This window comes from Ambystoma mexicanum, chromosome 2p (assembly GCF_040938575.1).
Source record: "Ambystoma mexicanum isolate Mex_15411 chromosome 2p, UKY_AmexF1_1, whole genome shotgun sequence".
NCBI lineage: Eukaryota > Metazoa > Chordata > Amphibia > Caudata > Ambystomatidae > Ambystoma > Ambystoma mexicanum.
In genome coordinates, this window is record NC_090923.1 from 532831220 (window position 1) to 532853313 (window position 22094).

Sequence of the window (22094 nt, forward strand, 5' to 3'; positions counted from 1 at the left end):
GGTCAGTTAGCCAAATCCAAAGAAATATAGAAAACATTGTGTTTTGTATAGTTTATTTGATGTAATTACTTTATGCGGCAAACTTATTTGTACAAATAAATCTTCCTTATTTGGTTGTAAACTAATTTGGGGATGATATTCTTTTTTTCTTTTCTATGGATTTGTTCTAATAAATACACTTAATCATGATTTTTTGAACACCTGTTAATATTTCAGAGATATTAGAGGGTGAGTCCCTTTAGAATGCCCGATTATTTCTTCGAGTGAAAAACCTTTTCTGTGCAAGTACTTAAATTGCCCATATCCCCTGACGTCGCTATGCATCCCTCCGCATACCCACCCCTCTAGTTCCCGTGATGTCGCTGTGTACCCCTGCCTCCTTCCTTGTTCCCTGTGATGTCTCTATGTATCCCTCTGCCCCGTCCTTTCGCTGTAGCCCAGCCCCTCTATGATGTCCTGCTGTACCCTACCCCCTCCAGCTCCCGTGCTGTCGCTATGTACGCATGCCTCCTCCCATCCTCTGCCACATAACCCCCCCGGGCCCTGTCGCTGCATGATATTCCCATCTACCCCTACCCTTAATGGTCGAGATTCTCAAGATAGAGTACAGTGGCAAGTCTTCACCCTTGTGCTGCCCACGGCCTGTGGGAGTGTCACTACGTCCCCCTCGTCCGTGGATCAACCATCATATCATATATCACCACGCTTACTCTCTTCTCCACACCATCACACAATTAGAATACAGGTTTACCCCTCGATAAATTCGGCCTAGCTGCTCACATACGAACACTACCCCATGAACACCTCATCACTCTAATAAAACGCAGCTATATCCCATGACAAACCGGCCTAGCTGCGCACATAAGCGCCCTACAGGCCTAACCCAGCCAGAACCCAGTCTGGGTGTCCACCCACAAGACTGCACACATTCAACTGATATTATCACTACCACCACTCCTAACGCTAGGATGCAGCTACCACCAGGCAATTACATCAGCTGCACACATATCTGGTGCACACATGCACCCTTCAAAACTTGCTCTCTCTACTGACCTAGACTGCGGTCCCCGGGGGTGTTCAACCTACCAGCGCTTTGAGGTCATGCCCATGATATATAGAGTGCTATATAAATGCAAAGTAACATAACATAACATATCCTAATTTCAATACTTATCCAAAGTGTTTGGATCCTGGGCAAACCATTTAATCTCAGTGTCTTATCGGGAATCCCTGTAAGTGATTCAGTTCACAGCTCCAGGTTATCATATTATGTTAATGCCATTATACAGAAAAGCCACACTCATGGTTTACTTGGCTGTAGAGTCGTTCCATTTATAATAATAGTGCCCATTTATGTATTTCAGACTTTAAAGGTGTCTCTCGGTTAGTCAAGGCACCTTCGTGTGGTGTAATTTGTCATGGTGCCTCTAGGTACCAAACACTGACATCGCTCTTTGCAATGCCCGTTTCTGTGACAACACTTCTGTTTGTGTCCATACAAATTAAAATGAGGTGGTTTGCATTTCGTTTGCCCCATAGGGCCTAGACAGAACAGGTCAGAGAAATGCATACACAAACGTCCTAACGTTTATGTGTGCTGTGTACAAGCTCAGACAGCCCTATGGGACAATAGACCCATGGCCGAAACAAACACAAAATGCTGTTGACCAATTTTTTTGGTCAAAGTGGCCCACTTATTTGGCCAATTCGTGCCAGTTTGATGAGTTAATTCACTCTGCAGCTAAAAAGTTTGATCTGTGTTGCTGAATCAAAATTCTTTAAAATGCACAAATTGCATCACCCTATCAAAAACCATCTCATTGGTTACTATTCAAACAGTGTCACAAAAGGAATGAATTGCCATTTGCAATTGTGGGCCACTTTTTCATTGGTGCCCTAGACGATTTTATGGCCCAGTCCGAAACTGGCTGTGCATGTGTAGCAAAAGCCATCTGCCACTAATGTTACCAAAAATTCTAGGGTGGTGGTAGAGGGCGTGAATGACATGGTATAGAACAGTGCACATGGCGGGCTGCTTCTGATGTACGACCGCTTCTAAAGTGTCCTGCAAAACCATTTTGTAAGTAAGGACCACCCTACCTTTTTGTCTTTCCCATTCTTTGATTTACAGATTATTTTAAATACAGGTATCATTGTCTATCAGCAAAGGCATTTTAAATGGCAAGCTCACCCTTACATACGTTTTTTTCTGTGAGACAAGGGAGTTCTGTCCTTACTTATGCCTACTGCTTAATAAATGTGCTATCACAATGTTTGCCCGTGCTTCCAATTGGAAATATGCTTCCAAGAGTCTCAATTCTGATCCCTGTGATCATGTCAATCATTCACCCTTTTCTGATTTCTGTAGAGGAACTAACACTCTTCACACCTTTCAATGCATATTATAACACCAAGAAAGATATGGTGGGTTTAAAATGGTTTGAAAAAAGACCTTTCACCTGAAATGTGAAAGTCAGAAAGTCCATTTGAGCCAAGTCACCCATTCCACAACACCACTAGGTGGCATTGTGGAATGGGTGACTTGGCTCAAATGGACTTTCCTACAAAATATATATATATATTATATATATATATATAACACATATGTGACAAGCTAGGGCTGGTATTCCTTCTACAGTTTGAAAACTGTGCATAACGTTTTTGCCAAAAATGTAATTTCATTTGATGCACAGCAAGCATGTGGTCTGCTGGCTTCTTCGGAGTACCTGGTACATGGTTTAAACTTTACAAGGAATCACATTTATGTGCAGAGAAAGGATAGATACTGGGGTGGTCAGGAGATGGGCTTAAGGGTCTGTCTTCACTAGCTTTATGGGTGAAAACCTACCCTAAAAATTGAATAATGGTACTGTTTTCTTTCTGAAACATGGCCCGCCGCCTGGCATCTCCCCCGCCTTTAATGGACGAAGGTCCTAATTCACAGAGCATTTTTCAATGTGATTGCACCATTATAAAAGGCTTCTGTGAATCGGGCACCTTAATGTCATGTTGCTGTTCCGTCATGGTAGAGAGACTTCCAGTGTGCTAGAATGCCAAGTGCAGAACATGCTGATGTTAACATTTTGCATAGTGTGACAGAACTGCATCTGTGAAAAATCCTACTCCAATGGCTCTACTTTGAGAAGGTGAATGTAATTGCAGCACAACATCTCGGATGAGTGATGTCCTAAACACATTGTTCTCATCTGCACTCGCAGTTTAATGCTAACCGAAGTATGATGACTCACAGCTGTTATTGTCAAACGCCTGAAACTGTCCCTGCTCACGGCACACTGCCTGATCAAGACAAAAACACACCTGCAACCAACAATGGGAGCCATTCAACTGAATGCCGGCAACGACTTGGAAGGAACGTTCCACATCATCTCATCAGGGGACAACAACAATGCTCACAAAAGAAAGAAAAACATCACTTACACTGATTCTCAAAGAGGAGAACTTGCATCCCGTAGAGAGAGAAGGACTGGCGGAAACTGTACGTCACAGAGTTCTTCTTCTTTTGGAAGATTTTGGTGACCTGAAAGTGTTGAATCGAGTTTAGAAAGTGCAACCAAAGTAATCATACACAGAACAAACTTCAGACATGTTCTCTCCTTCCGTAGGAAGTGCAAGTGTTCCCAGAAACTAGGGATCTCACAGGATGCCTTGTCAAAAATGAAACTGTGCCCCTAGCTGAAATTGTCCATGCTGCAGATGCAAAAGGCTGTAAAAAATCACCGCAAACTACGGACCATCCAGAATGGACAGCAAAGTCAGCGCCCCAGAGCACTAACCTAGGTTTCCGAATGTTGCCACCTTCGTTGTGTTGCTTATTCCCTCAGCCAGGTCTTGCCCATGACCGTAAGAGCCGGCATCAATCAGGAGTGGGTTTGTTTTAGATGGTCTTCACCAGCCTTTGAATGAGGCGAGCACGGAAAGCAGCAGCGCACCAATACCTCTGCTGGCCTGACAGAATTGGGGCAATGAGCCACTCTGAAGTTGGCCTACCAATATATTTTTGAATAAATTCAATGAGTTAACAGGGCCGCATTCTTAATCCAGAGTGTTGGAAGAATTATTCTCAGAGCTCTCTTCAAAACACATGCTCCCAGAGCCGGCCTTAAGGGGGGTGCGGGCCGGGAGACTGCCCGGGGCACCATGCCCCCCCAGGGCACCATTAGCCGCAGGTTGGGGGAGTCTTTTAAGGGCTCCCCCGAGCTGGCGTAGTGAGAAAAGTTGCGGCAGGTGCCCTTTTGTTATTACATTACATTTGTTATGCACACTATTGACCCTCGGGCATAAAGGCGCGGACTACAGAAAAGGACAAAAACAAAACTGACAGAGTAAGTCAACAAAAAAAAGGCAAGGTCCAGGAGGCCTTAAGGAGATTTTGTAAGATCCCCAGACGGTACCGTAGGGAGTATCCGAGTTTTTTAAAAATGTCAGGCGAATAAGAGGGTCTTCAATTCCTTCTTGAACGTGAGGAGAGAGGAGTGCCTCCTCAAGCTTATGGGAAGATTATTCCAAAGCGAGGGGGCCTTCACATTAAATGCTCCTTTTTCTGCTTTTGATGTCTTACATCTCGGCTCTATGATCTGGTTTAGGGAACCCGATCTCAGAAGTCTTTGACTAAACTTCTCTTTTATGTACTGTTGTAGATACGCTGGCATTATTTGAAGCCAGCATTTAAAAGTCTATAACAAGCACTCTAAAATTAATCCGGGATTCAACAGGGAGCAGTGCAAGGAGCGTCTAGCCTCGTTTACATGGCTGTCCCTGGGGAGTCTGAGTACTACTCTGACCGCCCAATTCTGGGCGACCTGAAGTCTATTCAATTCTCGTTGACTGATACCCAGCAGGAGACTGCAACAATAATCCAACTTAGCACCGATTATTGCCCTGCCTATTGTCTCAGCGCTTTCTTGGGAAATCATGGGTCTCAAGTGAGCCCACAATTTAGTATAATAAACTACCCCCGCCACCACAGACGAAACATGTGCTTTCATACTTAATGTTGGGTCCAGTATTACTCCTAAGATTTTTGTTTTTGATAATGGGGAGATAATATTTCCCAAGTTAAGTGCCCTATAGGCTTGATATAAGTTGTTGAGCGCCTTAGAACTGCCTACAATCAGCAGCTATGTCTTGCTGCGGTTCAGAGCTAGGAAGTTGTAAAGTATCCACTTTTCAATCAGTGCAAATACTCTATTAACCTCCTCATCATTTTTGTGATGACCCGTTAAAGAGATGACACATTGGGTGTCGTTTGACGACAATTAGAAAACACAACCCCCTCCTCCTGAAGCATGAAGAAGAAAGGGGCCATGAACAGATTATACAGACATAGCGACAAGCTTGCCCCTTGGTACCCCATAAAGAACTGAAAGAGGGGTAGCTTCGGCCGTGGCTGAACAAACTCTGCTTGTTCTGTGCTCTAGAAATGAAGCAATCCACATAGCTGCCGAAACAGAGAGGTTTGCAACCTCCTGTAGCCTTGGGTTGAGGATAGAGGGTTCGATTAAATCAAATGCTGCTGATTGATCTAATGAGATAATCAAGGACAGGCCACTTCTATCCATTTCCCCCATTAATTTAGTTTTCGGCTCCAAAATGGCGGTTTCCGTCCCATATTTCTTCCTGAAGCCTGACTGATTCGGATGAAGAATGGGATGGAGATCCAAGTGCTCTTCAAGTTGACCATAAGCCACTCTATCCAAGATCTTGAGTAAAAAGGCATATTGGAGATGGGTCGGAAATTAAGCGGATAGTCCATAGCCAATCCCGTTTTTTTTTTAGGATGGGGGGGTCCATAGTTGCTTTTAACTCATGTGGTACACTACCTTCCTTTAGAGAAGCGTTTATGAAAGTACAAATTGCTTTAATGAGTAGCGGTGGGCATGTTTTTGTTATCATAGAGGAACAAGCGTCTCCTCTACACTGAGATGGTTTCATATGCTCTATGATTTGTATCACTTCACTCTCTGTAATCGAGTGAAAGTTGAAATGAGGAATTGACGGGTCACGAATAAACCCTTTAATCACTTCCTTACTAGCATCAGTGGTAGACAACCTTTTTTCAAGCATTGTTGACCTGATTTTATGAAGTTTGTTGTGCAAGCCATCCTGTATGAGTTGACACCATTCCCCATCAGTTTTTACTAGTGAGTCTAGGGGTGCAGGAGTGGTTTCCTGTTCCTTTAATATCTTGAAAATGTCCCTTGTATTAGATTTGGCCATGTTAATATGGCCGTTATGAAAGTCTCTTTTTGTGTCCAAGATTCACTTTTTGTACTCTCGTACTGTGTTCTTATACTTCACTAATAATGCTGGATTGTGTTCCTTTTTCCATGCAAAGTAAGCTTTGCTGACCCCAGATTTTTTGGTTCTAAGATCCACCGAAAACCAAGCCTTGCTTTTGTGCTCATTCTCTTTAACCTTTTTTAAATTTAAGCGGTGCTAGTTTATCTGATATGCATACCAGATTATTTGTTAGAACTACAGCCATGTCTTGTGGGGACATCTCGGCCTGAAAGTTTACAAGATTGTCATTTAGCAAAGGCTCAATGTTATCAGTCGTAATCTTTTTTAGATTCCGCACCAGCAGTTTGGGTGACTTAATTGGAATATTCATTGGAAAGGGCAAGTGCATTTTGAAGTGCACGAAAAAGTGGTCGGACCAGGGAAAGGGCTGGCATCAACATCAAAACAGTTAGTATTAAGACAGCCCAACCAGTACAAAGTGTGGCCAGATACATGTGTAGGGGAATACATTAATTGGGAGAATCCCAAATTGTCTAAAGACTGTTTAAGCTCTGCAGCGAGATGATCAGTGTCTGTTCCCAACCAGTAGTTAAAATCACCTAGAAGAATAAATCTAGAGGTTGGTTTGAGTTGTGGTAAAACGTATGAGCTAAGAGCCTCAGCCAACTGCAGATTGCAAGAAGGTGGTCGATATAAGAGCAGAAAGTTTATGGTAGTCTCTGCATTAAGGCCTATCTTAAGATGAATAGATTCAATACCTTCTAAAATGAAACCAGGAGACTCCTAAACTGAGAGCGAGTCCTTCACAATTATCGCTACTCCACCCCCTCTGTCCTTCCTCAGCATTACATAGCCAGCTGGAATGGCTACATTAAGAGCTGGACAGGCTGCACTGGAGCCCAAGTCTCTGTTAAAGCGCAGATATCTAAATTATTTGACTCTATATAATTAGCGACCTCTATTGAGTGTTTAACTAGTGATCTTGTGTTCAAGAGCGGGGAGCGTAGCTCTGATACTGGGTTTATTAATCGCGCCCGCGGCGGAGGGGCACATTTAATGACAATAGGGTGCTGATGCTCACATGATGATTACCTCCCTGCTCCGACGCGGGACCCAGAAGGTTTTCATTGGAATAGGGCGCATGCATGAGCGCCCTAGTCCAGTGATTAACCCCCTGCGAGACTCCGGAGCAGGGAGGGACAAAACAAATGTGGCGCTCCTGCCCCTCCCACTCCCTGCTCTCCCCCTGTCGAGCAGGAGCATGCGGGGAGGGGGTGAGCCAATTTGCCCAGGGCGCTGCTGCCTCTAAGGCCCTGCATGCTCCTACTTGCCTTGAAATACTCGAAGAACTCTGTCAAGACGTTTCAGGGTTGAGTCATATGTTCAGAACGGCGCTCTGTGCACACTTCCAGGCAGATTCACAAAAGGGAGAATGTGTTTTGCAAACGTACTTTGCGCACCACAGATGCATGATTTACTTACACGTGAAATGCGGCAGATTTAAAAAGGAGTATTTTAACTTTACTTTTGGTCCTTTGCAAGTTCTCGGCTCAGAACCTGCGACAGGACCTGAGGTCAAGGCACTCATTTCGGTGTCTCACATACATGTACATGAGCAAGTTGGGCTGTGCATGATTTACGCACGCACAGTACAGAAATCTATGTGAATAGGCAAAACCAAGATACATTACTATCAGGTGTTTGCGTAAAAACAGATGGAATGTTGAACTCGAAAAACACGTTTTTAAGATGACTCAGTGAAAATATAAGTTTGAAAGCACAAACGCTGGAAAAATACAAATGTATGAAAGTTTAAAGTTAATTTTAAAAAATGGCCCAAAAAATGAAAGATGAAGTCACATGGTTTTAGGGGGCAAATGGGGTTGTCCCCATGTTATACCAATAGGACAGCATTATTGCAAAGTGGTAAGTCAGGCTCTTTGCAACAGCTAAAGAAAATTAAAGGCTCAGAAGAGGAGCACACAGGAGTTTGCAGAGTGTTTCACTGTAATAACATTTAAAAGAAAATATACAACTGAGGGTGTGGGTGAATCTAAACAAGCATTAGAAAAAACAATCGTTTTGGGTTTTGTGTAAGAATGGGATTCATATTTTCCAGGCACTGCCATAATCCTACAACCTGCCCATAAAATGGAAACAACAGGCAAATGGTTCTAGTAACTGGGCTTATTATGGCAGTAGCTGGCAAATGACCTATCGAATGCCTATGCAAGAGCCAAAACAATGCTGGCTTGTAACAGGAATTAAGTGCAAGGAACATGTACAAGGACCAATACATTGGTCATAAATCAAGTGGCTGAAGGCACACTTGGTTCAGACAGTTTTATTACATCAGGCGTTTGTTTCTAGCTACAATTAAGCCATTATCTCCCAGGTGGCTGTTTAAGCTAGACTCAAAGAGATCCCAGGGAAATGTGTTTTGGGTGCAAAGGGGTGCTAGTGGGTGGGAATGGCAATAGGGGGTAGCATGCCTAGGTGGTCAATGGCTGAGTAAATAACCAAACATCCACAGGCTTTGTATCCCTTCTCACATCCATCGCTCTCCTATCTTCACTTCCTATGACAACAGTTTTGGCTTCTAGGCTGCACTTTCATTGTCACCTAATATCCAAAACTGAAAAGGATAGGAGGGAGGACAGAGTGATTGCAGCAGAGGAAAGTTTAAAACAAAATGGTAAGAAACACATTTTCAAACATAAATAACTGTAATTTACAGCATATGCAAATACAAAATGTCCAGGTTATATTTTTGAAAATATGTTTTCAAAATGTGGTATTTCACATGGATGATATTCAGATTAAGAAACCTAAAACTGATTATACCTGGATTACATTATCAAATTTCCATATCCCCCTGGAGTAGACACAAGCACTTCATGACCACAGAGTCCATTTCAGAACTTAAGATGTCATCTTCCTGGTCAATGAATGTAACCAGCGCTTCAGTGACCATCAGCCCAAGATTATGGGACCTGAATGACAATGCTTCTCCTTGGTGTCAAGGTTTGGCATTTTAGCACAAATCCAGGAATGTCTGGCTTGTTCTATACATCGTGTTGTAAGATTGCTAATATTAAGAACATGAATGTCTCTTCCCTAAAGAAGGGGGGTTTGGCCTTTCTTCGAAAAATAAACCAGACTATTTTTTATATTATTTATCAACTTTTGTTTATTCGACTTTGAAGGCAATGTTTTAGTCTAGTATTCAATAGGCTCTTTCTGTTATAGAGAATTAGTTGTGTGAAATGTTATAATGATCTCTGAAGATCTTTGAAAACTATAGCTTCTATGATTTTTTTAACGAATATATATGCCTTTTTCGAGAATGTTAAGGTTTTGTGAACAGGGAGGGACCTGCAACTACCTCAGTCCTCATTTACCCTCAAAATAACCCTAGCCCATTTTATTCACAGTGTATTCATGTCTAAGGGGCAAAACCATGGTTAGCACCCCTTTTTTTACATTCACAACCCTGTATGGCCACCGTTTTTCCATCTGCCCCATCATACATTACCCATAAAAACCTATGTCCACTGACCAGAATAACTTCTTTCGTTTCCCTAATGTTTTATTTCCATTTCTTTATAGTTGGTCATTTTAAATGTTCCATAGTAGATAGTTTCTTGATTTCATACTTCTAAATTTGTCATGAAAAAAGCATATATATTGTGGAGTGCTTGTCGCCCATCAGTGTATGCCACTCCATGCTACAGTTTAGGAGGGGGAAGGCAGAGGGACGAATTTCCTGTTGTCTGGTATTGTCCCATAAAGTGAGGTGGTCAGACAAGAACCCAGTTCTGACTTGCACTGGGCCGTGTTTTTTATGGAAGCAGTATTTCCTACTTATCAAGCATAGAGCCCCAGGAGTATCAAGTACAACTCTCCACTGGGTTTTGAGCACTTTTGTGCATGTGAAGAGCAGCAGATTGAAAACCACTATAAGGCGTTCACGCACTACTGGGTAAAAGTTTGAACCATAAAAAGCCACAAACGAAGAAAGGGCACGATACTGAGTAGGTGAACGGAGCTACCAAATCGTTAAGACCACCTTTTCCTGTTCTTGCGTATTTGCTAGCTTCACTTTGCATGTTTGGTCCTGTAATTTAGGTACTTCTATTTTAAGTATAGGCCTGCAAGACCCTGAATGCAGTGATATGTTTGGTAAAACAATAGAACTGGATAAAGGCAATCTTAGTGTCATGGATCTGTGGGTCACTGTGATATTCATATTGGTAGTGGAACAAACAGTACAACGTGTGCTTTCTGTGGTTAGCTCAGAAGATATGTTCTCCATTATGTTTTCTGGATAGTGTGGACTAAGTTTGTAAATAAATATTTTATTAGCATTACTAATGATGTTTTGAGTCAAATCACACTGTATCATTGGTAATAAAAAGCCCCAAAAGAACCTGAAACCGATGACCAGAGCGGGCTGAGCTGGTCCAGAAGAACGGTCATCTATGTCTTATATACCAGGGCAACAAAATGTACATGTATGGTCTGTTCTACGGCTTCCAGACCTGTACTGGTAATTTGCTTTCTACAGCAATGTTCAGAGTAGGAAAGATGAAATGCTGTCAAATGTGGAATGGCTGCCTGGGAAAACACTGCCTACATTCAGAATCACCACCTCTGCCTGATTGGGGGTAGTTTACAATGAAACACCTGTGTAATTATGAGTCCTGTATAAACGGACACATGCATGTAGAACCAAATGCTTCAATGAACTAAAGTTGACTCATGTCTGCCCTAATGTGGAACTAGTTGCACTCCGAGAGGTTTGAGGCGTGAAACTTACCCTGCAATACTGTTACTTGATGGTCTGCAACGAAAGTGCTACAGAGCTTCATGGCAATATCATCAATTTTAAAACAATCTCTATATATAAAATGCTTAGGTATGTTTCCATACTCAGCTGATGAAATGTATCAGTGTTCGGTTGGCCTCTGCTGTCCAAATGGCAAAGTGCACATCTGTGTGCCCTTCCACTTCAACGACAGCTATCATTTAAACAAACACAATGAACACGGTTCTACATGGTCACCTTCACCTTCCACTATCGCAAACATTCGGAATAATTTTAAGTTACTTCTTTCCACCCCCACTTCTCTTCACACAGAGCACAGCGGTTCCAGTGTCAATGAACAGTTAATTACTGGCTCTACGTTTCGGTCTCTAAAGAGCGGAACGCTGCAGGACGAATCCCTCCTCACAAGCTAAAACTGAAAGTAGGTGCTGTAATTATGCTACTAAGCAATCGTATGCAATCACAGAGACTCTACACTGGAGCAAGGTTTACAATTACGCATCTACAAAGACACCTCATAGAGGCCTGTCTAATCGATGGATTGAACTTGGATACTGTTCTTATACCGTGCATACCTATCATTCCATCTAATAGAAATATGCCTTTCAAATTTATGAGAAGACATTTTCCCTATATGGTTAGCCTTTTCAACGTTTAGCCTTTTCAATGACCATTAATAAGTCACAGGGACCTACGCCCCCTTCCTGGAAGCGATCAGTGATAATTCCGATATTTAAGAAGGGGGACAGAAGTAACCTTATGAATTACCAACCGATATTGATCTATAAGATATGCTAGAATGGTCTATGTTACGCCGGGAACAGTGAGTGCCGTTATAATGTGTTAGCTAGGCTTTAAGATAAAGAAACTGAACATCTTATCTCCTTGTGAATAAAGAGTTCGTTCTATCTTCCACCTCTAAAACAAGTGAAACATTGCAGCTCCCAAATCTCTGCACAAAATGTAGACCCCGCCCCCTTCGCTGGAAGAATGGTGAAGTATTAAAGCAGTGCACAGCAATCTAAACTATTCACAATTCAGAGGACTGGACTCCTGGCACAGAGAAAAAATAAAGAGACTGCACTGCAGCCGTATCAATGAGTGCTCTGCGCAGCACTCAATTGTGCAAGCAACTGCAGCAGTGATGTCACTAGAGGCTCAAAAAATATCAGTACAGAAACCCTCAGGAGTAACAAAATAAAACAGACAGAAAGAACCAAAATAGACTCGTCATCATAATTTTGAAAAAGAACTACTTGATCAAGTGTTGCTTCTCTTAATCTTTAATTCTACCGTGGAATGACAAACACTAATTAAACTCCGTCTTTCCAAAGGGAACTTCTCAGCGGCACTGCCAGTTACTCATGTGGCCATACTCAGTGCATGTGACATTATTAAGTGCCGAAGACCACGAGCACTGGGAACTGGAGCTCTCAGGGATATGGCTCAAGCCCTTGCTCTGTGTTGCAGAACGAGAAAGGGCCGGCATTTGGCAACCCTTCTGAGCTTGGGACAGAGGAGCTGTCTGAACTTTGAGCAGTGATTACATTATTCTTGTACCCACAGAACCCACAAGGCTGCCAATACAGGAAGTAAAAACACGAAATGTGAAGTTAGCTGGAAGTCCTTCTAGGCTGAATATGGATTTTGGGATCCATTTCAACAGGACTTACATGTGTGTTCTTTGCCCAGTTGCAAGCTCCACACAAACTATTTCTTGTTTGGTAGATTCATTCGCCATATGCTATAATTAACACTCCTAAATATGTGCACATCGTCTGAACTTCGGGGCTGGAAACCCAATGCCAAGGTTACACTATTTCGGGAATGTATGCCCTCCCATCTCGAACTGGGAACTATCATTGAACTAAAAAGTCCTAAGCAACGCAAACAGAAGTACGTGTTTTGCAGGTCTTCTCTGGTTTACTGACATCCTCCTCCATGCACAACACTTGAGTGGAGGAGGACTATCTCCCAGCAGAATCTGACACTTGCCCTGTTGTCCCACTGAAAAAAGGCCCTACTCTACCATGGACAAATGGCCCCAAATGTAGGGCCCTGCGGGGACCCTGGCGTGCCTCCGACTTGTGCACTCGTTTTGGAGAACCACGCTCCCTTTGACTATTACATACCACAAGCAGGTCATTAAATAGGAAGATCTCCCGCTGGTGCAAGCCCAGCTTCTGGGGTTTGGTTTGGTCTGGTACTTCAAACAGGCGGCAATAGCAAACCAGTCTACGGTGGGGCAACGAGAGCACCTGCGGGCAGAAAAGTACAACCAGGTTAACACAATTCGTTTTTCATCTGGAAAAGCAAAAAGAGCAGAAGGGCTCGTCAGTTTCGAGGCAATGTGGACATGAAACTTACGCAGCTTTAAAATGGGGGGGCAGTAAGCGTACACCTCACAATAAGAACAAATACATTGTTGCTGGAAATCAGGCAACCATTGTCAACAAACTGCTCATTAACATACGTGTGGCATGTATTAGACACTGAATACAAACAGTCGCAAATTCAAGGATTTTGGCCATAACTTGCTAGGGAATTATCATAGAGAGGGTTAACGGTCCGGGTGAGTCGTTTTGATGGAAGAATAATGCAGGTCAAGGGGTAAAGGCATAATTCAACCTGACCATGATGTGAACAACTTTGCCTTTCAATAATGGTGGGGGGTGCAGGGGTTTCGGAAAAGAAAGCCAGTTTGCACACTTTCAGCTGATACTTACTTACACACTACACCATTTTGTCATGAAATTCGTAATTGATGTCTCTAGGTCATAAACGCCCTATATGTATACTTTGCAACAATAATATGGAATTGAAAACATCCTGCCATTGTTACACGTGCCAGAAGTCACAAGTAGCCCCCAGTTTCTAAACCGGAGTATGAGAACAGTACCTTGAGAGCGTGAAAAACGAATTAAAGTGGATTTTGAAGAAAAAAATAGTTTGCCAAAAATTGTTCAGATGTGTGACATTGATTTTTCCTGTGACAGAGGACACACAGTGCCCGAATATATGCATCATGTAGTAGACATAATAATGTCTGGAGCAGTAGCGCGGTGTAAAGGCAATACAAAATGTGTGACAAACTGGATTATGCAGGAACGGATACCGTGAGTCGAGCCGTTACAATCAATGACAGACTTCAAGAGGGCGGCCAGAAATTGGTATTTGCCCCTCGGCAGGTGGTGTGTGTTTATCTTATGCCACCCACACACAGCCCACTGAATCGCCTGTAAGCACCTTGATCATTTTGGCATGTGCACTTATTACCCATGAAACATGTTGGATTAAGGAAACTGGAAAATGAAGTCGGCCATGGCAGCGCAACCTTCGCCCATGTAATTCTTGTGGCAGAACAGGCGACTTTCAATACACTACAACCCTTTGCCGCCCAAGCAAAGGTGGATGGTTGTGAACTGGGTTATTGTAAGGAGTCATTCGGCTATGGATGGTGGGGAAGGACACATCGATCACTCATTTAACACACAGAACAGAACAAAACAGGACAATCAACGGGGGGTTTGGGGGTTCTAGCTGGATGGGCACAAATGCTGGTGGCACAGGCTTCTTCTCTTGCATGTAAAATGGGGCAGGATAGAATTTGATTGGTATGTCGTGCTGTAGTTCTATCCGTGCGGCTTCATCCATAAGCAGCGGTAAAGTCTAAACACAAGCAGCACAGGTTAAAAGGAAATCTCAAGAAGTGATGACAAACTGGAAATGAGCATGCACTAGTTCTACGAGAGCACAGAATGCAAGAGCTGCTGTTGCAGAGTCATGCCGCATACACCAAACAAACGTATCCCAACAGCAAACGGTACCGGGCCGTAGGAAGGGGGCGCACTGGTGGGACATCATTGCCCGGCTCTAAGGATATGGACAGGAGGAGCATGGGCAGGAATTGAAAGAACATTCCTCGGCATTTCGCAAAGATATACTGTACTGTTTTCCTTTCAAATCAATTAACCGTGCGACCGCGATGCCAAGTTTGGATTGCCAGAAGCTATGCTAGATTTTAACGTGTATTTCTATTCACTTTGAAGTACCCTTATGTTTATAATGGAAAGTGGCTGTACAACAATGGATAGCAGTTTTTAATAATCTAGTTTCTATTTAAGTTTCACATTCTAAGCATTATTTCCCATTAACATCCAGTGCATTGGGGGGGGGGAGAGGGCGGGGGATTTGATCAACTCTGGAAGGAGGAAAACGAGTCAGATGTCCTAGTACTAGAACCCGGAGCCCCAGATCCGAACAGATACTATGGTTACATTATTTCATCCCATCGTCGTAAACAACGTCACAACTGTGCTTTGTTAATGCAGACTGGACTTTTTAGGACATGCCACTTTTGCACTGATTGAAACACTGGGCGCAAGAGAGAACATGAATCCATGCAGTCTGGTGTGACATGCCTTCCGATTTATGAGTGGTTCCACAAAAAGGACCGCACTCTGGCATTATTATTCTCATTTTCACTACATTTTCATAAGCAACTCCATGTTTTTCTAATGTTAAGTGCCAGGCTATTATGCAAGTCTATGCAAAAAGGACGAGCATACTCATCCTTGGCACTTAAAGGGGTTAAAAGAAAGTGTAATAAACATCTGTTCCGTTTTTACAAGGCACTAACGAGCTGGCCAATCAAAAATATTAGGTGCGCAACGTACATTGGTAGCATCTGCATATATTGGGATTGTCAATGTTGACTGAATGAGAAGTCTCTTTCAGATGTGTGGTCTGAGCAGTGCACCAGTGATTTGCCCCGCTCCCTATTATTGAGTCGTCAGTGTTTTGCTTTTCTTTATTCAAAGACTTCTGCAGGCAAATTTATTTTAAATGATCTTTAAATGAACAACACAAAACGTTCGAGGGGCTTTAGAAGGGCTTTTCAGACGCTTCTAGAAACGTTGCCACCCAAACTATACCGAAAGAGCACTGGCAATCCTTTGTCGGCATTTCAATCGGTGCAGCGAATATTGCTGATGTTTATCACAACAAAGTATACAATATTACTGCTGATGATGGGTTCACATTTTAAACATTAGGGAGGGACAAAGACATTAATTAAACTGATGAGGCATGGCCAGGGGAGGGGTGCCGACCTCATGAACTGGATCTTACTGTTGGGATACGTTACGTCAACTAAATCAAGAACGGTAAAAGAATTCGTAGAATATAGCGTTTAAGGATTAGGTATAGGCAATGGCCCCGGCTTGAAAGGTTGTGGAGAAGGGCAGAGAATGTTAGGAGTTAGAGGAAGAGAGAGTACTCAATGCAAGGTTGATTCTATCTAGCATGGAGTATAAACCATGAATCAATAGGAAAAGGAATACCTACACAACCAAGTCCATGGTGTAGAGATCCAATCTACAGTAGAAAGACATACACAAGTGCATTAAACTTCAGAGACACATAACACCACATCAATGAAATCAAACACTTCCAGAGCGTGAGATCGTTTCGACATCTGTTAATTGTTACAAGCACATCAATGATTACATGATAAAAGTAGCACATTTGAATGTCCTTGTAACGTCTGACACATTGAAAGACAGTAACAAAAGAGACATCTGCCTGCAGTCTAATTCATGGGCTATGCTGGCAGGCATCTCTAGAGAGGCCTACTAGCCACTGACTCCAGAGGGCTCTCTCTCCCACAGTGTGTTCTTTAGGCTGCACAAGAACGCTTATGCAGAATTAACCCAGTGGCGTAGCGTTTTTTTCCTTCTAATTGGGACTACATAGTACTTGCAAGGCCATCTTAAACACGATGTACTTACATGTTTCTGTACCCAGGGGTTATGGAGAACACAGTGGTGCAAGTATGCAGACATTCAACAACATTTGGGAACTGTCTTTTGAAGCAAACAGAAATATATATCAGCAGATGACCTTATGTTCATATACATATTGTTAAACTCCTCTTCTCAATCTCCCAGAACCCCGTAAAGGGACTGAGATTAACTGAAAACTGTTCTTTTCAACCAAAAAACGGACACCTAACTTTTTAATAGCGGAATCATGGGGCGTGAGCCGGACCTCAGCATCTATCCATATAATACTAGCGAACCAATGGACATTCCCCTATTCTACCTTTGCTATCCTTTCCTTTCTTCTAGTCCCACCCCCTAGAGGATTACTACTTCCTGCTTGCTCAACTTCTGCCATGTACCTATTTGGAATGTATTCTATAATGTCCAAATTCCTCCGAAGTGGATGTTAGGAACACAGACTATTAGAAATAAGAAAGAAATCACAATAAAAACGAATACAATACGTTGTGGTTTTCCTATTTACATACTGTAGCATGCCCTAAGAACACACATGCTTGCCTTCAATATATAGGATATTAAATCTGAGTAAGCCCTAGAATTGTTTATGTTCTTATTTGTTTGTTTGTGTATTTTATTTATATAGCGCACCACACCCTGGAGTAAAAGGGCGCTTACAGACAAGTTTCAGAAGGCACAGTATATGTAGAATTTACAGTTATAAAATCTGTGGAGGTACTATACAATATATACAGTCAGTGTAATTAGGGTAAACAATTGAAACATTTGAATAGTATGTACAGTATATACTTTATGCATGGTCTTAGTGGGGCTGAGGATTAGTTTATTGGTCTCCATTCAAGGAATTCCGGACTATAGAGGTATATTAAGGCCCTACTTTAATAGTGCTCAAGACAGTGCCACTAATGTAACAAAGGCTTAATAGGACATTACTGTTAGGGAAGCGTTCTGAATGATTTGTCAACACACTCAGGAACCCCAGAATATTCACGGCTCTACATGGTCCTGCAAAGCCACTTGCTTGTCTTCCCATTTAGCCCACTCTCTTTAGCCATTAGCCACTGAAGTGTGGTAAAGGAGCAGGCCATATACACAGGTGGCGTGTCTGGAAGCCTATACGAAGGAGAGTGACTTCAGTGAATTACTTCCATACTCCCTGCATCCTCAGATGTCCCTTCCTTTGAATATGTGGCAAGAACGTCAAGCAATAGAATAGTCTGGGAGTTTGCAGCATATAATGGCCCCAGGAACATCAGCCAAAGATGCCCCAACGGCATCTCAGACAACAGCGTGACACATATAAGAGCCTACGCTAACAAAATTTCTTTTTTGCTGGGTGTATTTTCGGCAATGACAATTGCCCCACGAACCAGGACCAAACAAACTACAGCCCTACTGCTCTAGTCATAGGCGCTCACATTCCTGGGAATGGTTCTCTATAACAGAAAGCACATTGTAAAGTACGTCTTTTTATTTGAATGTCATGCCTTTCCCTCAGGGTGAAATGATAGTCTTCATGGACTGTAAACTGGAATGTAAGCTGGAATGTTACAATTGTGACACACGGAAAGAACAGCATCAAACGCAAATCAATCGTATACACAAGACGACATTAATGAGCAAGACAACGTACATACCTTGCATTGAATTTGATCGATATTACTAGTTGGATTGAGGAGGGTCATTGGGAATCGGTGACTGCGCTAGATAGGAATACATGTTTTAGCAAATGGCCTAGCTCAGGGGTCTGAAACCTTTGGCTCTCAAGATGTTTTGGACTGCAACTCCCATCAGCCTTAGCTACTTTCAAGGCACAGAGACAGTGCACAGAATTACTCTGCAGACTGGAAGAGTACAGTCCCTCATTTAAAGTTCCTGTCTATTCCTGCTACTCAAAGACTCCACTCTCTTTCATACGGGTAATCAAAAGGATTAGATACTTGCAAATGGACACAATTCCCTCTAGGCACAAATCATTTTGAATTCCTTTGGTGCTCATGAAGTGCTGCAGGTGCACGTGTCAAACTTGCGGGGGAAGAAACAGCGCATGCACTGAAGGAATCGGTAAAGCGGAAAGTTGGGATGCAAATGCCAATAAAAAAGTGAACACTGTCAACCGTACACCCAATAATCAACCGATTTGCACATGGTAACTGCCCCAATTAATGGTGGAAAACACAATTAATTACCAGCAGCAGCTTAACATGACATATGGGGGCATCCTGCAAAATGTGTGGTGGGGCAGCAAATATTCCCACTGCCCAGATGTAGCCCATGTCCAATCTGGAGGCCAGAGGTATTAATTACGTACCTGGATACCGGGGGTGTCCTGGTTCTTGCCAAACTGCGGGCAGTTTAAATCTAAGGACACCGTTGGCAAGTAAGCTGATCATGACAGAGACAAAGCATCTGTCTAGAAACCTCACATCACGCAGAGGGGGCAGTGGGATGGTTTTTCATTCTAGGAGAGCCGCTAAAAAACTAGATATCTAACATTTCTTATGAATACGTTTATCAGTGTCTGTGGTGTGCCCCCCCCTCCTGGGAGCATGTTATCTCCCAGGGCTCGTTCTCATGTCTCATGTCAGTGACCACGTGATGTACATCAATAAAAGGAATGAGCAAGCTCCCGCACGTCAGTCTTGTGACCAACTGACTCCGGTGTGTTGCGCGTTTATTACCAGCGCCATGCTGGCGCTGCGTAGCTGGCGGTGGGTCTGCCCTGCAGGGCCCTCCATCAGGACAGTGCCCCTGCCGGGCAACACTGTCCTCCATGGCGGTGACCCTTGCCTGTAGCGCCCCTGCCAGGCAACTCTACCTATGTGTCCAGCAGAGCCGCTGCCGGGCATCTCTGTTCGTGAACGCTGGTGCCCCTGCTGGGCAACATCGGCGCTATCTGGAGTGTCGGCCTGGGCGCCCCCAGGCCATAGAAGAGCCTGTGTGCTTACGACCTGACCGGTGTGGTGTCACGTGCCCAGTTAGTTCCGGGTCACGTGACACACCGGAAATAAAGGAATCACCGGAACTGGCGTTAGAACGCCAGTCCGGGTTTATGCAGCGAAACGTGTGGTCGCGTCTTTCTTTTGTGCACCGCGGCACACCACGCCAGGCCCAAGCCGGGCCTACCCCCAAGGTCGGGCCCCACACACACCACCAGGGACCCGACATCACACTGGCGACGAGGGGAAAGGAGAAGAGCCCGCGAGCGGAGCTGCATATCAATACGCGCAGCATCCGAGCCTCGTTTTCACACCCCCAACATTCCAAACCTACACGCAGGCCCGACGGAAACTTTGGAAGCCTCGTTCTCAGCCCCCCAATATTCTAGGAGCATTGCGCTCGGTACAAAGTGGCTGCAGCAAGTCCCGCCTCACCCAAGAACAATTTAGGTTTTTTTAAAAAAAAAAAATGTAAAAAAATTTCTCCTATTGAACAATTAAAATATCAGGAGGCACAACCAAGCTATCAAAGTCAACGGGAGACATCACTCAAGCACCCAGGCACCTGCATCACGACACGGGTGAGTGAAGCCCTACATGCCTGAAATTTTTGGCTGCGCCATCACCCCTGTAACGCAACATGTCCAGCAGAGAGTCAAGCCCCTCGAGGGTCAACACTAGCTCGTCATCCAGAAGGAGCATCACCACAGATCACCCCGACCCAGCGCTCACCACGCTCATGCCTCCGTTTGACCCATTCACCACTGGAGCAGCCATTCGCTGGGAAATCTGGCTACAACAGTTTGAAATGCACCTCGACGCAAGAGATATCACAGTACCAAAGAGGAAACGCACCTTCCTTTTGCTCAACATCGGGGCTGCCGCCTTACGCCTGTTTAACGCCATCCCAAACCGTGGAGATGGAAACGACTACGACGCTGCGAAGACTGTGCTCACTAACATGTTCAAACCTGACCTCAACCCGGACTATGAACGCTTTCATTTCTGCATGGCCAACAGCGAGACACTGAGACAGTTGATTAATTTCATGCACGCCTGCGCGAGATGGCGGTCGGCTGAGAGTTCCCTGACGAGGAGTTCGCCATCCGCCTCCAAATAATCAACGGTATATCCTCAGAAAAACTGAGGAGAGCTATCGTCTCAGAGAGGAATGTACGCCTATCCCGCATCCTGGAAATGGCGCGCCTTTGTGAGCAGACGGAAGACCAGGTAGCGGTGATCGAAGCGGCGATCCAGAGACTTCCACTCGACAGCCCGAGACCAACAGAAGACGTTGCAGCCATATCCAGACACCGGAACACTCGTGTGAAGCCTGAGCAAAAGGCCCACATGCCGCAAGGGAAGGAAAAAATCTGCAAATGGTGCGGCGGCCCGTGGCACAAAGGTGAATCCTGTCCCGCATGGGGGTCAACATGCCGAAAATGCAACCGCCTTAATCATTACACTGCAGTCTGTCTAAACCCGCCAAACCGAAACGACAGAGAACCAACTCCGCGACCAGGGCAAGAGCGCCGGAAAAAGTTTGCACCCAGAGAAAATCCATTCCAGCCTAACAAGAAAGGAAAGGCCAGAGCCGTTGATCAGTGACGACAGCGATGACAGCGAATCCCCTGATAGGAGAGACAAAGACAGACGGAAAAGAGGGAACAAGTGGATACACCGGGTGCACCTCATCACGGCCGTTGAACCACATCGATCCCGACAACGGAAGAGACCCTCATGTACAGTCATCGCCAACGGAGAACCACTAAAAGTAGTCATCGACACTGGCGCAACAGTGAATGTAATGCCAACGACAGCATTCGGCAAGCTCCGCCCGAAGCCCAAACTCCATGAGAAGAAGTTCCGACTATACGCCTACGGATGCAAGAAGCCCCTAAGAGTCCAAGGATCCTTTAAATCAGACTTTTCTCATAATAACACCAGTTGCCGGGCACGCATATATGTCGTGGATGCTGGTTGTGAAACGCTGCTAAGCTGCAAGACAGCGGAAAAACTGAAATTAATACATTTCACTTTCAGCCTTCCACACAAAGAACTCAATGGCCTACTAGAACAATTCCAGAAGATATTCCAAGGCATCGGATGCCTGAAAGGCCGAACCATCAAGCTCCACATAGACCCTACCATCGAGCCGAAAGCCGACCGACACCGACGGATACCGTTCCACTTGAGAGAGGCAGTGGAGAAGGAACTGGCCAAGCTCGAAGAAGCAGGAATAATAGAAAAGACGTCAGGCCCAAC

At 44.1% G+C, this 22094-nt stretch overlaps 1 protein-coding gene across 13 annotated transcripts in view; it reads right to left on the bottom strand.

The window, feature by feature from the left end:
- IQSEC1 (IQ motif and Sec7 domain ArfGEF 1) overlaps positions 1-22094 on the bottom strand; it is a 3055115-nt gene that overhangs the window by 60563 nt on the left and 2972458 nt on the right. For 11 of the 13 annotated variants that reach the window (XM_069643965.1, XM_069643966.1, XM_069643970.1 and 8 more), the window contains 3 exons: positions 16436-16465; positions 13222-13347; positions 3439-3538 (listed from right to left, as the gene is read on the bottom strand). In XM_069643965.1, coding sequence (XP_069500066.1) covers positions 3439-3538; positions 13222-13347; positions 16436-16465 — 256 coding nt within the window. The remainder of the gene's footprint in view (positions 1-3438; positions 3539-13221; positions 13348-16435; positions 16466-22094) is intronic. The other 2 variants (XM_069643967.1, XM_069643968.1) reach the window with 1 other exon arrangement.